The 23,537-nt window shown below is 36.8% G+C and overlaps 2 protein-coding genes across 2 annotated transcripts in view; both read left to right on the top strand.

Moving 5' to 3' along the window:
- The window catches only part of sdc3 (syndecan 3), a 40,039-nt gene extending 34,720 nt beyond the window's left edge, over positions 1–5,319 (top strand). The window contains exon 5 of the mRNA XM_067412075.1: positions 786–5,319. Within this exon, the coding sequence (XP_067268176.1) occupies positions 786–952 (167 nt within the window). The 3' untranslated portion in view covers positions 953–5,319. The remainder of the gene's footprint in view (positions 1–785) is intronic.
- A 4,891-nt stretch (positions 5,320–10,210) lies between these two features.
- Positions 10,211–20,570, top strand: LOC137037164 (uncharacterized). Its single transcript, XM_067410981.1, has 9 exons — positions 10,211–10,244; positions 12,705–13,628; positions 15,000–15,106; positions 15,212–15,312; positions 15,394–15,497; positions 15,952–16,135; positions 18,350–18,744; positions 18,817–19,064; positions 20,559–20,570. The coding sequence occupies exons 1-9, from the start codon at positions 10,211–10,213 to the stop codon at positions 20,568–20,570; spliced, it is 2,109 nt and encodes a 702-aa protein (XP_067267082.1).
- The last annotated feature ends 2,967 nt before the right edge of the window (positions 20,571–23,537 follow it).

Genomic DNA, 23,537 nt, shown 5'->3' with positions numbered 1-23,537 from the left:
ATTGAGACTTTATCTCAAAATTCTAACTTTTTCTCGCAATTCTGACTTTCTCGCAACTGTTAGTTCAATCTCGCAATTATGACTTTTTCTCTTTTTTTTTTCTTTTCAATTTTGAGAAAAATGTAATTGTGAGAGTTGCAATTACCTTTTTTATTTATTTTTTTGACTATTCAGTGGTGGAAATAAGCTTCCATACTTCTGCTCACCAAGGCTGCATTTATTTGATCAGAAATACAATATAAACAGTAATATTGTGACATTATTACAATTTCAAATAACTGTTTTCTATTTTGAATACATTTTAAAATGTATGTCACAATTCAGTTTTTTTTTCTCACAATTTTGACTTCTCACAATACTGACTTTTTTTCTCACAATTCTGATTTTTTTTCGCAATTGCAAGTTTATATCATGCAATTCTGAATCGTGATATAAAAATTCGCAATTACCTTTTTATGTTATATTCATTGTCGGAAACAAGCTTCCATACTTACGCTCACCAATTACAATTTCAAATAAATGTTTTCTCTTTGAATATTTTTTTAAATGTAATTTCTTCCTGTGATGCACAGCTGAATTTTCAGCATCATTATTCCAGTCTTGATTTAAAAAGTTATTTAAATCCCTTTTTTTTTCTTCTTTTTTTTAATCTTGAACACTCTCATTTGTCTTTAACCCAGAGATGACACTTGCACATTTATGGATGCTGGGAGAGAATGTAATTGTTGCTGAAGTGTTCATAATGAATTGCTGTAAGTAATCAGCGTCTCTTGTTCTTTCTCCAGCGGTGATTGTCGGAGGTGTAGTTGGAGCACTCTTCGCTGCGTTCCTTGTAATGTTACTCGTCTACCGGATGAAAAAGAAAGATGAAGGCAGCTACACATTAGAGGAGCCTAAACAAGCCACCGTCACCTACCAGAAACCGGACAAGCAGGAAGAATTCTACGCCTAACATCCATACATTCACCCTCCTCCATCTCTCCAACCTCGTCCCCTATCTGTCTGACCCCACCTCCTTTCTTTTCATCTCGCCCCTTTTCCTTTGATCCCTTTCTTCCCTCGTTTCCCCATGAGAGTGCCTCTCATTCCACGGACTCGGAACTTTCTTTTCCAAAAAAAAAAAAAAAAAACTGATAAAGATCAATGTAGAAACAAATGGAATTGGTTGTGGGAGGGGCTTGGGTTAGGGGTGGGGTCAGTGAGGGCGGGGCTTGAGTCTACACATACACAGAGAAGAAAACTTTTTTAAGAACATGTTATTATTGATATGTTTAGGATTGTTGTTCTATGGAATTATGACCTGAATCTTTTTTTTTTGTAAAGACACTCCATTTCAGATGTTTCCTGCACAATATTACTCTCAGACTGAAAACATGGGAGCTAAAAAAAAACAAAAAACAGCATGATAAAATTGAGGGAGAGGAAAAGAACACAGTTGGGGTCATGGAGGGATTGTGCAAGTCAGACAAGAGGGAGAAAAAGGAGCTGAAATAAGAGTTGCATGGCAGAAGTAGAGTCCGTACTCGAAATGCTCTTCTGTCACCAAGGTCAGTGATCCAGCGTTGTGTGGTGCCTTCCATTTCCCAGGTGCTAGAAACAGAGCTCGAGCAGAGCGAGTATGTGTGTGTGTGTGTGCTTGCGCATATATGTGCGATTGTATGTCAAAGGTGCCCTTGTGACCCCAGCCTAGACACACGCGCACGCACGCAGGCGCACACACGCAGCACGACTCCCTCTGCTGGCGAGAGCACGTTTCGGCACGGCGGTACTGTCCGTTTGGAGCAGAGAGCCCGAAACACGTACACAGCACACTACAAACTCCTAAGGTTTGCTGTGAGGGAGCGCATGCATAGAATCAGAGGACTAGCCTCTCCTCTGCTCTGTATAAAAACTTTAGTAATCATTAGTAATAATCAATAATATATCAGCAGCTCTGAATGGAAGGAAATTGGTGATCATAATATTCGTAGTGAAGGATATTATCTATTTAGCTGTGCAGTAAGGTTTTATCGGTGTAAATATCAATTCAACTTTTTTTGTTTGTCATGCTTTTAACCATGCTATTGTAGTACAAAATAAACATGCACACATCCACCTGGACATCATTTAAAAATTGTTTTATCAGTTTTACCTGGAGAAATGCTGAATGCTTTAGCGTTTAGTGTGTCGCCGATCATTGATCGAGTGTCTGGTTTTTGTTTTGAAAGGTTAGTCTCTCGCACAGCCACATTCACTCTCAAACAGAGACACAAACAAGCCTGATGGACAGTCATGCTCAAGATGGATGTTGTAGGAACGTGTTGATGTGGATTGGGGTTGGGACATTATCGTTGTGGGTAACAAATGCAACTTTTCGGGAGAAAAATAGCGTGTCTAACAAAGATATCCGAGCTGAAAGACTTTAAATCAAGAGTTTCCAAACTCGTTCCCGGAGGGCCGCTCTCCTGCAGATTTCAGCTCCAACTTGCCTCAACACACCTGCCTGGAAGTTTCTAGTATGCCTAATTAAACCTTGATTAGCTGGTTCAGGTGTGTTTAATTGAGATTGGAGCTAAACTCTGCAGGACAGCGGCCCATCAGAATCGAGTTTGGAGACCCCTGCTTTAAATAGTACGATTTCAGAATTACTATCATTTTTTTTTTTTTTTTCTGGGTTATTCTGTTTTATTTGATATGCTATATCAGAATACATTTCATTCATAAAAGCAAAATGACTAGAAATGCATGAATTAGCAATAACAAGCTATCAACAACAGACTCTGTGGTTGACATGCTCAGAATGTATGTGACATGTCATGTGGTGTGATGTCAGTGTTACTCGCAGATGTAGCACAAGATGTTAGCAAAATGCTGAAATGACATTACTTGTCTTAACACATATCATTTTAAATATCTGAACGTGCAAACGTACTATATCGCATCTGGGACGGCTTGTGTGCAGTATCGGCACACGCAGTCCCCAAAATTTCCTTTTTATATCCAGAGTAACAGAGAATTACACCCACGCCCATTTATAAACATATCGCTGAGGGTAAAGCTGCCATAACACTGAAACGTGACATCAAATAACGCTTCCTATTATATCACAAATCATGCGTTTAGAATGCATGGTGGTGTTTTTTTTATGTGAGAAACCTGCACTCAAGCATATTCCACTGAGTGTGTGTACAAGAGCACATTCAAGACGCCACACTGTTTTCTGTGGGACATTTCGGGCAGGTGGGGGAAATCTTGAGACCCATACGGGGTGGTTGTACTTCAGTCTAAGATTGTAATGTCACACCTGTGCAACAGTACCTGTAGCTTGAATATTGTACTCTGTATGATCATGTCCTGACAGTGTGTGAGAGTGTGAATATTGGCTTGTTTTAATGCATCTGCAAGTGTGTTTCACTCCCCGATAGTTCTTCCTTCGTGGGGACATGTTCTCCTCTCCCTGCACTTAAATTTCTATGTGACATTGACAACTGCACAAACACACAGAACACGTTACCTAAAGCATCACAGCATCAGCCTTATTATTATTATTATTATTGTATATACCTAGAAGAATTTCTGACCCATCACAACACACCTTGGAATAAATTACTATAGTAAGAGCCAGTCTCTTGGACACTGAGTAAAGGTTTGAGACTGATAGTCTGTTTGACAACCGATATTTTTTTTATTTTTTTTTACCGATATTCACATTTTTTGCTTGGTTATCGGTTCTTTAATGATAGGTACTGAAGTGTGCCATTTATATTTGAAAGCCGATAACCAATATATTGGCCAATAAATCTAAGTTTTAAAAAAGCCATGTCCCAAGCACACAATTATATGAATATTTTGGCCGATACCGATAATTGTATATATTTGAAAGCCGATAACTGATATATTGGCCGATAAATCTAAAAAAATTTACATTTTAGCCAATGCAGATAATTATTTTTATTCGAAAGCCGATGACCGATATATTGGCCGATAAATCTAAATTTTAAAAAGCCATGTCCCAAGCACACAATTATATGAATATTTTGGCCGATACCGATAATTGTATATATTTGAAAGCCGATAACCGATATATTGGCTGATAAATCTAAATAAATGAACATTTTGGCCAATACAGATAATTCTTTATATTTGAAAGCAGATGACCGATATATTGGCCGATAAATCTACATTTTAAAAAGCCATGTCCCAAGCACACAATTATATGAAAATTTTGGCCAATACCGAGAATTCTTCATATTTGAAAGCCGATTACTGATATATTGGCCAATAAAACTAAATTTTAAAAAAGCACACAATTATAATGTTCTCATTATAATATTATGTAGCCTATATGACAGACTTGCACTGTATATTGTACTTAACTGTATTTTCCTTTTTATTAAATGTTTTCAATCATATTTCAAGCAATTCAAAACCATAATTGGCAAAATTGTCTTATCGGGCTGATAACGATAACATTAAAAATGAACGTAAATCGGCCGATATATCGTACATTCCTACAACTAAACAAAAACCAAATTATAGTGCAAAAAAATGCTATTATTAATATTTAAAATTATCTGGAAACAAATTATAATGCATATGTTTTATTTAATTAGTCAAAAAAAAAAAAGAAAATAAGGGTTATTAAAAATTGGTCATTAACTAAAATCTATTAGTTTGTTTTCATTTGTGTCTAAGAGACTGGCTCTAACACCGTCACGACAAATACTCACAAAACCTCAGCAATCATGTCTAATTGGAATATGGATGTGAATAATGTTTAATCAAACGCTTACATGCTAAACATATAGTTGCAAGCCTACAATTAGTATGTGAAATTCAGGTATTAAGACGTGATGATTGTTTAACATTTTTTGTACAAAAAAAAAAGCTGTTGGTGCTGGAGGTTTAATATTTTGATCAAAATGATGTTCACCGCTTCCACCCCACCACAATCTAACACATTCACATGTCCTTGTGAAGCCCCCACCTCCCAATAACAAACCTGCACCTGTTCATTTGAGAACGTCTGGAGCTCACTGTGTGTTAATGTCATGGACGTCAGTGAATCTTTGAGTTTGCATTGCTGTCTTTTCTACTCATTTCTACCGGTAACTCTTTCTATTCATAGCCAAATATGAGGCGGGCCTTCCTGTGTCTGTGTGCCAATCACAGACCAGCGTGGTCCTGGTCTGATGGTCGCCCAGCGTGGTTTTATACATGCACATTTTTTTAAAAGAACTTTTTTGTTTTTTCTTTGTTTTTAATTTTTTTCCTCATTGGTTGATTTGTGTATAAAGAGGCAAAGTTCTGTCACTAATATGCCACTCTATTCAAAATAAAACCTTATTGGTTATCTCTGTAGCTGCTGTGATTTAATTGGTTAAAAGCCTGAAGTTGGCTATGCTTGGAATAGCATACTACTATACTATTCATACTATATCTGTAGTCAGTGTTGGGGAAAATTACTTTTAAAAGTAATGCATTCCAATATTGCATTAATTCCTAAAAAAAAGTAGCTAATTGCATTTTTAGAAGTTACTTTTGTGTTACTTTTTTAAAACAACAACAAAAAAGTTCTATTTTTTTGCTAATGTTAAGGCCATTTCACACCAAAAATGAAATGAATAAGCCTCATGCTGATGGAAATGCACATTTACTCCTGTACAGTAGAGGGTGCAACTCAAACAAACATTTCAGGTGTGCTGCCATTCTGGATCGCAGAAGAATATTATACAGGAGGAGAAAGTTCAACACTCTTATTTCTAAATCTAATCTAAAGTCATTTTTGATAATTATTATAGTTGAATTAGATCATTGAAGGTCAGCAGCAAAGACATTGTAAATAACGTGAGATTAAATACATAAAGTGTATTTGTATTATTTAATATAGTTAATTATTACAGGTTTGTGTAAAATCCTGAGATAGTTTTTCACTGTTTTTATTCATTTTGAGGAATACTGAATGTTTTCGTGCAAGTGAGATGAATAAATGCATGTTCACATTTAGTCTAGAACTACAATAACCATCATGTTCACACAGCACACACAACACCTCTGACCTTTATTTCTCTCAACATGGGGACAGGAGAGCTGTCAGTCAATAATGTGAACAAGTAACTTGCGTTATTTATTTGAAAAAGTAACATTTTGTTGTAAATTGAAAAAGTGTTACTTTACTAGTAACTTGAAAAAGTAATCTGATTATGTAACTCAAGTTTCTTGTAATGCGTTACCCCCAACACTGTCTGTAGTATACTAAGTGCTCAGAATTCTGCATCTTACAATAGTTGTGTTGAAGTGGAGCTGCACAGACCAATCAGTGTCTGACATCAAAGTATAGCGAGAGATTCAAAAGCATACTGAACCTCCGTTCCCTAATCGCTCTTGTGGTACTTTGATGTCATTCACCGATCAGTCTGTGCAGCGCCACTTCAAGTTGAACACACCAAATGGCTGCGTCTGAAATCGCATACTCGAGTCGGTACTACTTTTTCAAAAATTACTTCACGACCTCTAAAAAAACAAACAAAAAATGTGTGTAGTATCAATGGCCCCGTCACAAATGGCACCCTAAACACTCAGTCTTCCTCTGAGTCCACTCTTTCACAACGTAATGCCTCTTTGACTGCCTCTGAGTAGGTCACAGTCTTGCAGGCTCAGCAGAAGTGCGCATCGAGGATGCATAGCAGCCGCAAAGGGGGGTGCTCACGAGCACCCTTCTTTAAGCTTAAATGATGAATGGGACACCCTACGGTACTTAACACGCAGCGGCCATTGTAAGTCCACAAGACCGAAAATGCACATGATGGCCCTGTCCCAAATGGCGCACTTCATGTGGACTTTCGGTCTCGTGGACTTAAATTGCACATGCTCACTGAGTCTACGAGTCCGTAGGCCATCCCATTCAGCATTTTAACGCTCTGAAGTGTGCTCAGCAGCGCCCCCTTTGTACCCTTGAAGCGGTCTTCCGCGAAGCCCACATAGATGCAGGCTCCGCACACTTTAACTACCCAGGAATCCTTGCGAAGTGCCAATCAGACAACGGATGGGAGGAGATTTCGCTCAAGAGCAATTGATGACATGGATGAGAATAAAATATTTAAGTGTAGGTATCATTACGGTTTTTATGACATATTTTACCAGTTGTTACCTACAGTTTATACAAACATTATGGTCATCGACCAGTGGTTGATATCTCAAACATAATAATAGCACATTGAATAATAATACGATCGCATTTTGATTCATTAAATAAATAGAACCGAATGGCTTTACTGAGTCATATGTAAACCAAGTATTTATATTTAAACCTGTAAATTCATCTGAAACTCACGCACATGTTTATTATGTGTTAAAATTGTAATCTTAGTTCAAATGGAACATTATGTATTATTACAACTGTATACATTATTTAAATGGAGATAATATTTTGCAAATGAAAAGAAACCTGTTCTCGATGCTAAATATTATCCTCGAACCTGCTGCTCCTGTCAAAAAACAACCAGACCGTTACTTCCGGCGTGGCGATCGAGTCTGTCCCAAAAATACCTCTCAATGCGCCCTCGTGAACTCGCGCCAAGGGCCCTATAGGTCTGCGCTACATGACGTCATCAAAGTGTGGACTCTGAAGAAGTCCACAAGTCCGGAGTGTGCCATTTGGGACAGGGCCCATGTGAGCCATTTGGGTCAAATGTAATCCAGAAGTACTACATTCACCATGTTGTCATTATGTGACCTACCAGCATCACTGCCATTCACAAATCCTCTACCGTGGCCTCATGGGATAGTAAAGTGTCCATCGTATGCACACTTCAGAATCTCATCAGATGACTTTTTGAGGTACTTTTTGCCTACTCTTTTGAGTACTGTGAATTCACATATTTGTCACATACTGTTTTTCGCTTATTATATAGCAGGGAAGTATGTGTTTTTGGAAGCAGCCAATGGTATGGGCTTGACTTGACCTTCCATTTGCTGTCATTGTTAATCCAGAAAATGTTAATCCTGAAATCACATACTTCCCTACTATATAGTAGGTGTTAAATAATTTCTTATTTCTTGGGCTTCTTTTTGACTTTCTCTGTGTCCTGGGATTTTTCCATTATGCACATCATGTACCTTCCTAGACAAAACAAGTAGTAGTAGTCCTTGGACACACTGACACTCTCACACGTAACCAGAAGTTGAAGACACACACACATTTACGCACATACATTTCTTATTATTATATTTCGTGAAATGCCATACATGGTAAGGTTTGATTCTCAAGTCATATGATTGGATGCTCAAGCCATCCTGGAGTTAATTTTCTATATGACCCTTCATCCTGAATAAATCTGAGAATGCTTTGTACCACACTTTATCTGTGTCTGGTTGGTCATTCTCCCGAGGCCTCGCACTGCTGCTGCCACACGACACAGGGCTTGAGGCGCCTGTTTCTTAACTGATGACTGAGACTACAAATATTCTACCTATTATTGAGATATTGATCTAATAATTTGGGGGCTCGTCCGGGATTTGAACCCGGGACCTCTCGCATCAATTATCTCTGTCACATCAGAGTTTATCAGTATGTGACTAAAGTAGTATGTCCAAATTCACAATACTCATAAAACAGTAGGCAAAAAGTACCCGGATGACCTACTACTTCCGGTGAGATTCTGAAGTGTGCATACGATGGACACTTTACTCTCCCTAGATGCCACGAGAGAGGATTTGTGAATGGCAGTGAAGCGATGCTTCTGACGCTGGTACGTGATAGTATCAACATGGTGAATGTAGTACATCCGGAATACATTCATACTACACACACACTCATACTATCCCTGCGTTCCATTCGAAGGGCTCATCCCTATGCCCTAATCCCTTCCGAGGGTTTACCCTCCGGACTGAGAGCGTCGAAGGGATGAAGGGTGTAGGGGTAAAAAAAAAAAAAAAACTCTTTTTATGGAACGCACTTCTGCGGCATCTTAACGAGACAATCAAGGAGGAGTAGATTGTGCAATCTGCGCCCTTTGTTTAACGTTAGTTTATTTATTTTAGGTTTATCGCATATAGGCTATATTGTATCTATGCATTTTAAACATTTGAATGGACTGATAAAGGGAGCTGTAAAGTATTTTTGTTGAAGTACAATGTCGTTTTGACCATAATAATGTACCAATTCTAACTCGTATTAATACTGCAGTAGTATAGAAAAATATAATACATACATTTATAGTTAAAATCGAACTCCGAGCCTTCTGTACCCATTCTGTGATGTCAAACAACTTCCCTGTGCAAAGGATCATGGGGGCCCGAAGTGTCCATCAGATGTACCCATCATTCAGAGGGGCCCTATGAAGTGGCCTGTTTTGAGCACTTTGGTTTGGAACGACCCTTCAATATGGCGACCATGATTATTTTCACTCCGAAGTGCCCTCCGGAGGGCGATATATCCCGTTTGGAACGCACCGTATATAGAATGTACTTTTTTTAGCGGTTGCAAAGTAATTACTTAAGTAGCTACCTACTCAAGAGAGTATGCGATTTCTTTGGCATCTTCATTATTGAGCACACTACCAAGAGTTTTATGCAAAGTTGGAGTGCAAAAAAGTAAATGCAAAGTTGATTTTCTTTCCCCAGAGGATAACCAGGCACACACTGAATCAAACACACAAGTGCACAGGTCACAAAACACAGTTTGAAACATTTATTGTTGGACAGTGTGTAAAGTTTCACAAACTATTTTTTTAAATAAGCACCACAAAAATATTTATATATTATTATATTATATTATATTATATTATATTATATTATATTTATATATATATATATATATAAAAAATACAAGCTACTGAAACTTTAGTTAGAATTTAAAAAAATAAAATGAATAAAAAGTTACGTCAGTCATTTTACAAAGAAAAATAAGGTCAAAATGACAGACGTTATGATATATGCCTATATATTTCTATATACTATAAATATTTTTATTTTCCCCCCAATTTCATTTAATCCAAAAACAGATTACGAAATACTGTTCAAGTTCAATGACTTGTTAGTGAAGGAAAATTCAACAGTACATACTGAAGCTGATGGAAACACGCCTCCTCTGCATGTCACGTCACGTGATGTAACCTGAGCGGCGTCTGCAGGTTATCAATCAATACTGATGCTCGAGTTTGCGCTTCACTCAAGCTCAATAACTTTAATATCAGGTTTACAGATAGACGCCTGTGCGCGCGGCAACACGATGGCCGACGATGCCTTGTTTGCCAGTGATTACGGTGGGTGATGTGATGTAAATGAGCTGATTGACTCATTGTTTTTGACACCGATAATTGTCTAATTGGACTCATTTCTAAAACGGATACAAGGTCTAATGGTTTGATACTCAGGGCGGAGGTTCAATTTATTCTCTAATTAGTGATAAATAAGCACGTGGAGAAAGCGTCATGTTTAACACGTAACATTAAAGTAATTTTTATAACTTTAATTGGATGGTAAAGTCTCAGGCAGTATCATTTTTATAGTTTTCACACACACACACACACACAGAGAGAGAGAAAGACACGTTTTTTTCACGCGCTTTTGAACAATAGTAACATTCAACGCATTAAGAACTTTGAACTGTAAAAGAGTTCATAATAAAGTTAATCTAAAACTAAAACAGTTCCTTTTTTGACGCAAGGAGAGCCACGATTCGAATTTAAAGGGATAGTTCACCCAAAAATGGAAACTCTGTCATTTCCTTATCCTCAAGTTGTTCCAAACCTGTATCATTTTCTTCTGTGGAACATAAAAAATATATTTTTAGAATGTCTCAGGGTGTTTTTTTTTTTTCTTTCTTTTTTATTTGTGTGTGTTTTAAAAGGTTAGTTCACCTACAAATGAAAATTACGTCATGTCGTTCCACACACGTAAGACCTTCGTTCATCCTCGTAACACAAATTTAGATATTTTTGATGAAATCCGATGGCTCAGTGTACCGTAATATTAGAAGAATACTTTTTGGGTGCAAAAAACAAAATAACTTTATTCAACAATATCTAGTGATGGGCGATTTCAAAACACTGCTTCATGAAGCTTCAAAGCTTTACAGATCTTTTGTTTCGAACCACTGGTTCGTGGTGCCAAAGTCACATGATTTCAACAGTTTGGAAGTTCCTAACCAATGATTCGAAACAAAAGATTTGTAAAGTTTCATGAAGCAATGTTTTGTAATTGGCCATCACTAGATATTGTTGAAAAGTGTTTTTTTTGGCTCCCAAAAAATATTCTCGTCACTTTATAATATTAAGGTTGAACGACTGTACTCACATGAACTGTTTTAAATATGTCTTTAGTAGCTTTCTGGATCTTGAGAGGTTTGTTGACACTGCTTTCAATAGAGGCCTCACCGAGCCTTCGGATTTCATTAAAAATATCTTAATTTGTGAACGAAGGGTGAGTAATTAATGACATTATTTTCATTTCTGGGTGAACTAACCCTTTAATACAGTGAAAGTGAAAAACGGTTTGGTTACCAAAATTCTTCAAATTCTTCTTTTGTGATCCACAGAAGAAAGTAAGTTACACAGGTTTGGAACAACAGGAAGGTGAGTAAATGATGACTGAATTGTCATTTTTGGTGAATTATCCCTTTAGAAAACAAAGTTTGAGAGTTTTATAGATCAGAGAGATAATAATCAGTTCTAAATTAAAGGTGCCCTAGAACGTTCTTTCACAAGATGTAATATAAGTCTAAGGTGTCCCCTGAATGTGTCTGTGAAGTTTCAGCTCAAAATACCCCATAGATTTTTTTTAATTAATTTTTTTAATTGCCTATTTTGGGGCATCATTAACTATGCACCGATTCAGGGCTGCTGGCCCTTTAAATCCTTGCGCTCCCCTCTCCCTGAGCTCTCGACTATAATACAGTGCATTTACAAAGTTCACACAGCTAATATAACCCTCAAATGGATCTTTACAAGATGTTTGTCATGCATACTGCATACATGCTTCGGGTCATGTGAGTATAGTGTTTATTTGGATGTTTAGATTTGATTCTGAATGAGTTTGATAGTGCTCCATGGCTAAAGCTAACATTACACACTGTTGGAGAGATTTATAAAGAATGAAATTGTGTTTATGAATTATACAGACTGCAAGTGTTTAAAAATGAAAATAGCGACGGCTCTTGTCTCCGTGAATACAGTAAGAAACGATGGTAACTTTAACCACATTTAACAGTACATTAGCAACATGCTAACGAAACATTTAGAAAGACAATTTACAAATATCACTAAAAATATCATGATATCATGGATCATGTCAGTTATTATTGCTCCATCTGCCATTTTTCACTATTGTTCTTGCTTGCTTACCTAGTCTGATGATTCAGCTGTGCACAGATCCAGACGTTAATACTGGCTGCTCTTGTCTAATGCCTTGAACATGAGCTGGCATATGCAAATATTGGAGCCGTACATATTAATGATCTCGACTGTTACGTAACAGTCGGTGTTAAGTTGAGATTCGCCTGTTTTTCTGAGGTCTTTTAAACAAATGCGATTTACACAAGAAGGAGGAAATAATGGAGTTTGAGACTCACTGTATGTCATTTCCATGTACTGAACTCTTGTTATTCAACTATGCCAAGGTAAATTCAATTTTTGATTCTAGGGCACCTTTAAAGTAGATTTCATTCATTGCAAGTTTGCTGGTTAGTGTTACTTAGTCTTTTTCTTGCGATCTCATGTTTATAGATGGTCCTTGTTTTCTGTGTGAAGAGGATGAGCAGAGAGGGTTTTGTAGATACAGAAATGCAGAGAAAGAGAATGAGAGAGAAATAAACAGTGATGCAGAAGAAGTGGAAGACAAGGAGTCAAGCGAGTTCAAGAGTGACTCTGAACTGAAACTAGAGGAAATAACTGAGGAGAACCAGACAGCAGAACCTGAAGAAAGGAAAATAGAGACGAAAGAGGAAGAAAAAACTGAAGACACCCAGCAGAAAAATGAGAAAAGCACAGAAGAAGAAGAGCAAAACAAGCAAGTAGATATCGTTGAATCGGATGAAGAAGATAAGCAGGAAAGCATGTTAGGTTTAAACAAAGATGATGAAACAAAGACAGATGGTGATGATGATGATGACGAAGAGGCAAGCAATTTGCTGGTGCCTCCTCTAGAGGATGACTGCATTTTGCAGATGGGCCCAGATTGCACCATAGACCTGGTGATGGTGTGTGATCAGTCGGTAGCGAGGTGTATGAATGAAGACCTTTTGCTATGCCCCCCCAAGTCTTCAGATTTCTCCCAGCAGCCCTCTATAAAATCCCCACCAAGACCATTATCTATCACGTTACCTCCTCAAAATCCCACAGCATTCCCCTTTCAGCCCCAGCCGCTACTTCAACCTCACATCCCACCGCAGGTCCAGTTGGAGGCCCCGTGCTTGGGCAAACGGCCCTATGGAAGCAGCCCTGCTGTTGATCCCCAGGTCATGAGGCCGCTGGAGGTGACGCTGCGGCAGGTGTACACCACTCGCCGATACACCCGATTCGCCAGCAGAGCGGCCCTTATGCCTCTGGCCTCCATCGGAGGAGAAACCACCACTCAGGTTTTACCTTCCATCAGCGCTGACGTGCCTCTAATGCCTCCGAAGAAGAAAACACGCACCTTCTACAGCACTGGTGAGAGAACGTACATATTAAAGGAGTGGTTCGCCTGAAAAATAAATAATCAGTCATGATTTACTCACCTTGATGTCATTCCAAACCTTATGACTCACAAAAGAAGATATTTTGAAAAATGTCTCAGTGTTTTGCTGTTCATACAATCTTGTCTAGTGTTGTTTTGGACCCCATTGACTTTCATTGTGTGAACTAAAACATTCTTCAAAATATCTTCTCTTGTGTTCCACGGAAGAACGCTTGGACTTTAATATATAAATATGTGTCTATATATATATATATATATATATATATATATATATATGTATGTATGTATGTATGTATGTATGTATATGTATATATATATGTATGTATGTATATGTGTGTGTGTGTGTGTGTGTGTGTGTGTGTGTGTGTATATTTATATGTATATACGCACATATATACTGGTACTGGTCAAAAACTACTGTTTTTAATGGGTTTGAAAGAAGTCTCCTATGCTCATCAAGCCTGAATTTATTTGGTCATAAATACAGAAAAAACAATAATATTATTACAACTTAAAATAATAGTTTTATATTTTAATATACTTTAAAATAGAATTTATTTCTGTGAATTTTCAGCATCATTACTCCAGTCTTCAGTGTCACATGATCCTTCAGAAATCATTCTAATATGCCGATTTATTATCAATGTTGGAAACAGTTGTGCTGATTAATATTTTTTTATAATCTGTAATAATTTTTTTCAGGATTATTTGATGAATAAAAAGTTTTTAAAGAACAGCATTTATTTAAAATAGTAATCTTTTGTAACGATATACACTACCGTTCAAAAGTTTGGGGTCGGTATTTTTTTTCTTTCTTTTTTTTGGAAGAAATTAATACTTTTATTCAGCACAGATGTGTTAAATTGATAAAAAAGTGATAGTAAAGACTAGAAAAATATTTCTATTTTGAATAATCGTTGTTCTTTTTACCTTTTTATTCATCAATGAATCCTGAAAAAAGGATCACAGGTTATTAAAAAAAAAAGCTGCACAACTGTTTCCAACACTGATAATAACTGAGTATCAAATTATCATATTAGAATGATTTCTGAAGGATCATGTGACACTGAAGACATGAGTAATGATGCTGAAAATTCAGCTTTGATCACAGAAATAAATTATATTTTAAAGTATATTAAAATAGAAAACCATTATTTTAAATTGTAAAAATATTTCACAATATTACTGTTTTTACTGTATTTTTGATCAAATAAATGCAGCTTTGATGAGCAGAAGAGTCTTCTTTCATAAAACAAACTTTTGACCAGTACTGTATAAAAACCATTACACCTATGAAATGTCCTCATAACAATAGGTGTACCAACATGTTTGTGTGTGTGTAGATCAGTTGGAGGAGCTGGAGCGTGTATTTCAGGATGATCACTACCCTGATGGAGACAAGAGAAAAGAGATCGCGGCCTCCATCGGTGTTACGCCCCAGAGAATCATGGTCATCCATTCCTTATGACCCCGAACCCCTTCTCACATTAATCTGTCATTAAATCAATCAAAATGCATGCAAGTGTGAATAATTGTACTCTGATCCTCGTATCAGGTGTGGTTTCAGAACCGTCGAGCCAAATGGAGAAAAACAGCAAAAACCACAACAAAAAAGCCTCCTGCCAGTCGGGGTCAACCTTGTGTCCAGGTCAACAGGTTAGTGTGTACACAATGCAGCAAACATATTGTGTGATGTAATGCGTATAATCGATGTATAATTAATTTGTGTGCGCACAGGCCAGCAGTTTTCACAGCTCCTGCTGTTGCATCTCAACATCCCAAGCCTGGGAACACACTCCCCCCCTACAGTACCATCCGGACCAGCCGCACCAGTCCACAAGGTCACATGCTCAAACATACACCTAAACCTTTTAATTAAGCTCTATATTAGGACTTGAGCTATTTAATTCAATTATGCATCAAGAATGTTTAAGCTACACAATAGGACTTGAAAATGCCTGCACATTCAAAACATGGGCACCTGTTTTGGAAACGCTTTATTTCGATAGTCTACTTTAACTATAAGTAGCTACATGTCAACTAACAGTCATTAGAGTATTTGTAGACTGCTAACACTTTATTTTGCTAAAACTTTTGACATTCTACTGACTATAAGTGACTTTTTTCATGTCAACTTATTCTACTAACCCGAACTAAACAGTCTACCTATACTTTACTGAGAGTTAGTTGACTTGTAGTAGAATGTGGATTATCAAAATAAAGAGTAACCTTTGTTTTTTGTGCATATGCAATCAGGTCCAGCTTGTGTTGACGTGGCACCTTGTGTGTCTCAAGGAGGTTTTTTGGAATACATGCCCCCTCCCATGCACAGTCCTCCTCCGATACGACGAGCCTCCTTGCCTCTCATTACGGCATACAACCCCTCCGCTCACACCGTGTCCCTGCTGCTCGACACACCTGAGCACAGTGAGCCCAGCTCCGCAGACACAACACCGCTGAGTTTGCAGACTGACACAGGGTTAGTGTGAAACTAGGTTACTCATCTCATGCAGTTCCCTTGTAAACCACTAGGTGTCACTAGACGGCATTTCATATAGCGATTTTTTGGAAGTGGAGGCCTGTACTGCAGTTTAGCAGGTGTTCTTGCTGCTAAATGTCTTAATATTATTTGTAGTCTAAATCTGCATAACTGGCCATAGCTGTGGAAAATCTGATCACAAAATGAGAGTAAAGTTATTTATGATATTTCAAAATATTTATATTTCAAATAAATGCTGTTATTTTTTTAACTTTCTACTCATCACTGAATCCTGAAAAAAAAAATGTGTATCAGTTTTCATAAAAAATATGAAGCAGCACAACTGTTTACAACATTGATAATCAGAAATGTTTCTTGAGCAGCAAATCAGCATATTATAATGATTTCTGAAGGATCATGTGACACTGAAGACTGGAGTAATGATGCTGAAAATTCAGCTTTGATCACAGAAATAAATTACATTTTACAATATATTAAAATGGAACGCTGTTATTTTAAATCGTAATAATATTTCAGAATATTATTGTTTTTGTATGCATTTGTTTACATGTACAATTAATCATTAAGCATATGCTTTTATCTAAAATTACTTACAAATGAGTAATTACTGTATTTTTTATTTTATTTAATTTTTAATAATGCAGATTTGGTGAGACTTTTTTCAAAAACATAACTTGAATTGCAGTGTATTGTTGGTAAAACAACAACAAAGAAAGTCATTTTATTTTGACTGAATCAATTTTCTTGCAGCATTCTTTAGAAAAAGTGTTTGTCTGTAAACTGTATAATATAATTGACAAGATAGAATTATTAAAGCATAAATCAATCTATTTAGTGTCCACACATCATGTCATTATATCTAAATGTATATAATTCCTAGAATTAATGATATTTATATAAATTAATAATATTGATTATTTATCATTATTCATTTTAGCTCTTGAAATGTTTTATATAATAATGCAAATTTTATGGATTATGATATTGACCTTTGTGTTTGCCATGTAAATAGCTATGATGCTAACATGGCGTAAAAATATTAATAAATAAACAAAATATAATTTTAACTTTTTCCCCTCCTGAAGTTTTTGTTAAAATGATCCAAAATGCTAGAAGTGACTGGAAACTCTTTTTTTTTTTTAAACGGGAAAAATGGTTAAATGACACTTTTTATTATTATTATTATTATTATTATTATTATTACTATTGAGAAGATAGTACAGTCGAGTGTCTCACAGGAGACGGATCACATGTGCTCCACTGTTTGTTTGCATAAATTTAAACTTGGACACGCCCACATCATGTTGCTGCAAACCTCCAGCTCTCATTAAAGGTACAATTTGTGATATTTTTTTCCGCTAGAGGTCGCTAGAAGCCTATTCAAAACAAAGGCGTAGTTTGATGACGCCAAGTTTTAGAGCGGAAACTTGGGACATGTGGTCTCCATCTCAACGGACGGTGCAAAAGAATAGGGATTGGAGTCTGGAAGAACTCATGTTCGTGGATGCGATTATTAACGTTACTGTAGTATGAAGCAGAGCAGGACCGAGTGTTGCGGGAGCTGAACGAGGAGCTGGAGCGATTGATCAACACACGCCTCACGAGCAGCGGGACTTTTATTATGACACAGTCGCCGGCGCCGCTTCCGCTTTTCCGGTCATGAGTTTACGGGAGCTGGCCTTGTCGACAGAACCAGCGGCAGATGGTAAACAGTAATTATATTCCACAAATAAGTAACACAATCCACCATAAAACATGCACGAAGTAAATAAGGAACTGCTTGAAGCAAGCTAGTGGTTTGCTGGACGCTAGACTCTACTTCCGCATTTGTCCACGGCACTGTTGTCATGTGGTTTCTACGTCAGTAAAGGCGGTAACAAAGGTAACTGACGTCATTGACAGGCGACTGCACTGCCCCGTGTCACCGTTTAGAATGGGAATTTTCTCATGATTTACAAGTAGTTGAAAACATTAGAGATATTGTTAGTAATAAACTGGACAAAATATATAACACTAGCCTAGTGGTTTTTGGATATTTTACTGCAAAAATTTTACATATTGTACCTTTAAAATCAGTACGATCTGGTTGCTTTGTTGCTGCAGGTGGAATACCACCTTTATGTTCAAAACAATCAAATCTTTTAATGTCACATGATTTTGATCCTCAGTCTACATTATTTCTGCTGTTCACAGGATTGACTATGACAGCCTGGGCAACTCTGTAAAGATGGACTTCATGACTTCTGCTCCACAGAACAGCACTTTAAATTACCAGCTCAACACATTTCCTCAACAGTCTAACACCTTATTAACTCAACAGAGTAATAGTCTCCTACCTCAGCAAACAAACACTCTGTTACCCCAACAAACTAGCTGTCTTATGCCCCAGCAGTCCAGCACACTAATGCCCCAGTACTCTCATCTGTCGTACCTCACGCCCTCTCCTTACCTCACGCCCAACCCTACCGAGAGCAGCAGCGCTCCATATCTGCCCCTCAACAACACTCTTCCCGCATACACCAGCAGTGGACACGCGTATCTCCAGCCTCAAACCGGCAACCAGATGCTGCTCCAGTCAGGAGTTCATGGTAAGTCCTCCACATTACACCACTGGAGGAAACATCTTTATATAGAGTGGTAACTTACATGTTTCTGTAAAGCATTTCAGGCCTACCCTTGGGCTACTGACATTTATAGTCAGCCGGGTCAGTATACACAGGCGGTGTTTCGGCCACAGTTATCGTCACAGGGTCATGAGAGCCAGTACACTCAGCTCCTGCCCCAGCAGCACTACGTTCAGCTCCAAGGAGCGCCGCAGCTGCCCAGCCTACCCAAACCCACCCCTGACCCCCTACTGCCCAGTGTCAAGGTGGAGTCTGAGGACATGGGCCACAGTCAGCCAATCAGAGTCAGCGAGACGGAGCCTACCTTTCACTGCGATTTTTCACCAATCAACTTTTAACAACAGCAGGTGATGTTTGTTTTAATTATTGTGCAGTGTGAATGTAGAGTCTGTATACACATATTTTGTGTTTTATAATTGCTAATAGAACAGTATTAGAGTCATTATTATTTTTGAAAACGGGTCAGGGTGCCGACAAGGGATGCTGGAGGTTCTGAGGAGAAATTTTAGTGGAAAAAATGTGGAAAAAAAAAAAAATCTAAAGACTAGAAAACATAGTTTACTCAATAGTTAATTTAAGTTAATCTCTAACATCTCTCCTTGCAAAGTGTTTGTGTTGAATCAGGATTATTGTAGTTAACTAAAACTAAAACTATATAAATAAAAAAAAAATTGTAACTAAAATAAACGTTAAAAGCAAGTGAAAAAAAAAAAAAATAGATATAGTGAATAAAAAAATTCAGATATTTGTCAAGGCAACATTTCTCATTTACCTTTAGTAAAATAACTAAAACTGGAATAAAAAAAATAATAGACATTTAAAAAAATAATAATAATAAAAATGCCCAAAACACAACAAATTCCCTAAAACTTTAAATAAAATTAAATAAATTAAAATAAATTTTAATAAAATGAAAATGAAAACTGAAAATATAAAAATAACAATGAATTAAAAAAAATTGTTTTGTTACTTGAAATAAAATAAACGTTAAAAGTAAGTGAAATTAATAAAAAAAATGGATATAGTGAAAATTTACATGTAATTTAACTTGTACTAATAATAACTAAAACTGGAATAAAAATTAATTTAAAAAATAGAAATTTAAAAAAAAAATAAAAACTAATAAAAATTACAAAAACATTCAACACATTCACTAAAATAAAATGAAAATGAAAACTGAAAATAAAAAAATAAAAATGAATTTAAAATATTAAAATATTAATATTAAAAGTAATGATAGTATCTGAATGATACTGAGTCTTTATATTTTAAAAATAACTGTATAAATAAATTAAAATAGATTTAGAAAAGTTATATATATATATATATATATATATATATATATATTAGTATAAAAGTCGTTATTTTAATGTATTATAATGTAATTAAATAATGATTCAATGTAATTTATGTATGTATTATTAATTAAATTATTAATTTAATGCTAAATAAAATCACATACTATTTCTTTGTACAGTTTAAATCAGTCTTGATACATGAATTTATGTATCTGCCTTTATATTTTACAATAGGGTATTTGAGGGACCTTTGTATCAAAAACTTTGAAAACCCTTGAAGTAGATCAGCATAATGATTATTACACAGATAGAAAACACTGGTCACGCTGATGTTTTGGCAGGTTTTGCAGGATATTTAGAGGGACCAACTTTGCCAGGCTGTCAGACCATCAAACCAGCTGTTTCATTTAGCCAACTTGTTCAAGTGCCCTTTTGTGTCAGTGCCTGATGTTACTGATAAACGTCTGTGTTGTGTTTCAGGGTACCGACTGAGAAGATCCACAGGCAATATTTTCATTTCTTTATATGTTTGTCTTCTGTTTTTGCTGTGGTGTGCAGGAGCTATTAAAATGCTCTTTCTCTGATGTTTTGCTGTGTTGGTTATTATGTTTGAGCACAAGATTTAGTGGATTAGGAATCAGGCATATACACAGGCAGTGATGATAGGATGTGTTCAGGCCTTTATGTTTGGCCCCCTTTTTGTATTTCACCTATTACATAGTAGGGAGGTATTCGATTTCGGACACTGCCAGAGATTGAGGAAAAAAGTGTGTGAGAGCTCCTGTAGAAGAGACTGCCACAAGGGGGCGCTGTTTTACAAGAGCATTGATCTCAGTTTAAGAAACCTGCACAGTGCACACTTGTCTATAACACAACACTACTGAGGTCTTTTTGAGTTTTTTTTTTTTTTTTTTTGGAAGCATTCAGTCCTCCTCGCCTCTCATCACTACATACTTTTATTCTCTTTCTCCATAGATCTACTCAGCTGCTCTCAAGTGGGATTGAATAAGGACAGGACATGTATTTTTCAAAGATATTTTTGTACAAAGAAAATGAAAAAAAAAAGACACCAGAAATACTGCATGATCATTACACCACAGCCTGCTCTTACGCAGTGTTAATATAACCATACGCAAATGCATGCTCTAGTTCCCTTCCACTTCCTGTCTCTGGTTGCCTTCAGATGTAGTGAGAAACTTGGTGAGATAAAAGTAAACGCCTGTGGCATGTTTGCTTGTTAGTCTGACCTCTTAATACTTACAAATTAAATCACTGGGAATGCAAACTTAAGTCATGAGTAATTATTTATTCAGTGGTCACTCTAAAGAATGTTAAAAGGCTGCAAAAATTCAATTAAATAACATTAATGATGAAGTTATTTATAAGTAACTTTGCAACTACAGGTGCTGGTCATATAATTAGAATATCATCAAAAAGTTGATTTATTTCACTAATTACATTCAAAAAGTGAAACTTGTATATTATATTCATTCATTACACACAGACTGATATATTTCAAATGTTTATTTCTTTTAATTTTGATGATTATACCTGACAACTAAGGAAAATCCCAAATTCAGTATCTCAGAAAATTAGAATATTATGAAAAGGTTCAATATTGAAGACACCTGGTGCCACACTCTAATCAGCTAATGAACTCAAAACACCTGCAAAGGCCTTTAAATGATCTCTCAGTCTAGTTCTGTAGGCTACACAATCATGGGGAAGACTGCTGACTTGACAGTTGTCCAAAAGACGACCATTGACACCTTGCACAAGGAGGGCAAGACAAAAAAGGTCATTGCAAAAGAGGCTGGCTGTTCACAGACCTCTGTGTCCAAGCACATTAATAGAGAGGCAAAGGAAAAGATGTGGTAGAAAAAAGTGTACAAGCAATAGGGATAACCGCACCCTGGAGAGGATTGTGAAACAAAACCCATTCAAAAATGTGGGGGAGATTCACAAAGATTGGACTGCAGCTGGAGTCAGAGCTTCAAGAACCACCACGCACAGACGTATGCAAGACATGGGTTTCAGCTGTCGCATTCCTTGTGTCAAGCCACTCTTGAACAACAGACAGCGTCAGAAGCATCTAAAGACAAAAAGGACTGGACTGCTGCTGAGTGGTCCAAAGTTATGTTCTCTGATGAAAGTAAATTTTGCATTTCCTTTGGAAATCAGGGTCCCAGAGTCTGGAGAGGAGAGGCACACAATCTACGTTGCTTGAGGTCCAGTGTAAAGTTTTCCACAGTCAGTGATGGTTTGGGGTGTCATGTCATCTGCTGGTGTTGGTCCACTGTGTTTTCTGAGGTCCAAGGTCAACGCAGCCGTATACCAGGAAGTTTTAGAGCACTTCATGCTTCCTGCTGCTGACCAACTTTATGGAGATGCAGATTTCATTTTCCAACAGGACTTGGCACCTGCACACAATGCCAAAGCTACCAGTACCTGGTTTAAGGACCATGGTATCCCTGTTCTTAATTGGCCAGCAAACTCACCTGACCTTAACCCCATAGAAAATCTACGGGGTATTGTGAAGAGGAAGATGCGTCCCAACAATGCAGAAGAGCTGAAGGCCACTATCAGAGCAACCTGGGCTCTCATAACACCTGAGCAGTGCCACAGACTGATCGACTCCATGCCACGCCGCATTGCTGCAGTAATTCAGGCAAAAGGAGCCCCAACTAAGTATTGAGTGCTGTACATGCTCATACTTTTCATGTTCATACTTTTCAGTTGGCCAAGATTTCTAAAAATCCTTTCTTTGTATTGGTCTTAAGTAATATTCTAATTTTCTGAGATACTGAATTTGGGATTTTCCTTAGTTGTCAGTTATAATCATCAAAATTAAAAGAAATAAACATTTGAAATATATCATTCTGTTTGTAATGAATGAATATAATATACAATTTTAACCTTTTGAATGGAATTAGTGAAATAAATCAACTTTTTGATGATATTCTAATTATATGACCAGCACCTGTACATGTCAACTAACTCTCATTAGAGTATTAGTAGACTGTTAGGTTAGTAGAATATGTTGACATGTAGTTGCAAAGTTGCTTGTAGTCAGTAGAATGTCTAAAGTGGACTTTCGAAATAAAGACTTATAGATTTATTTTTTTGTTCCTTTTGAACAGTTGCTCAAAGTTTTAAAGTCAAAATACTTTAAAAAATAATGCCATAAAGTGGCATGTTTAGGTAATTACTGTAGTTGCACTCTAAAAAACACAGGGTTAAAAATAAACCAATTTGGGGGTTTTCAACCCAAGGGCTGGGTAACCCTGCTGAAAAAAACAGCATATGCTGGTAAGGTAGGTTTTGAAGCTGGTATGCTCGTTTGAGCTGGTTTATGCCGGTTTAGCTGGGTAACACAAAAACTACCCAAACACTGGAAAAATAACCCAAAAAAATGACCCCCTTTTTAGAGAATGCCTGATTGTTTGGCCATAATTATGC

Source organism: Chanodichthys erythropterus, chromosome 15 (genome assembly GCF_024489055.1).
Source record: "Chanodichthys erythropterus isolate Z2021 chromosome 15, ASM2448905v1, whole genome shotgun sequence".
NCBI lineage: Eukaryota > Metazoa > Chordata > Actinopteri > Cypriniformes > Xenocyprididae > Chanodichthys > Chanodichthys erythropterus.
Note: the sequence above shows the minus strand (reverse complement) of the source record. Positions and strands in the feature narration are given on the sequence as shown.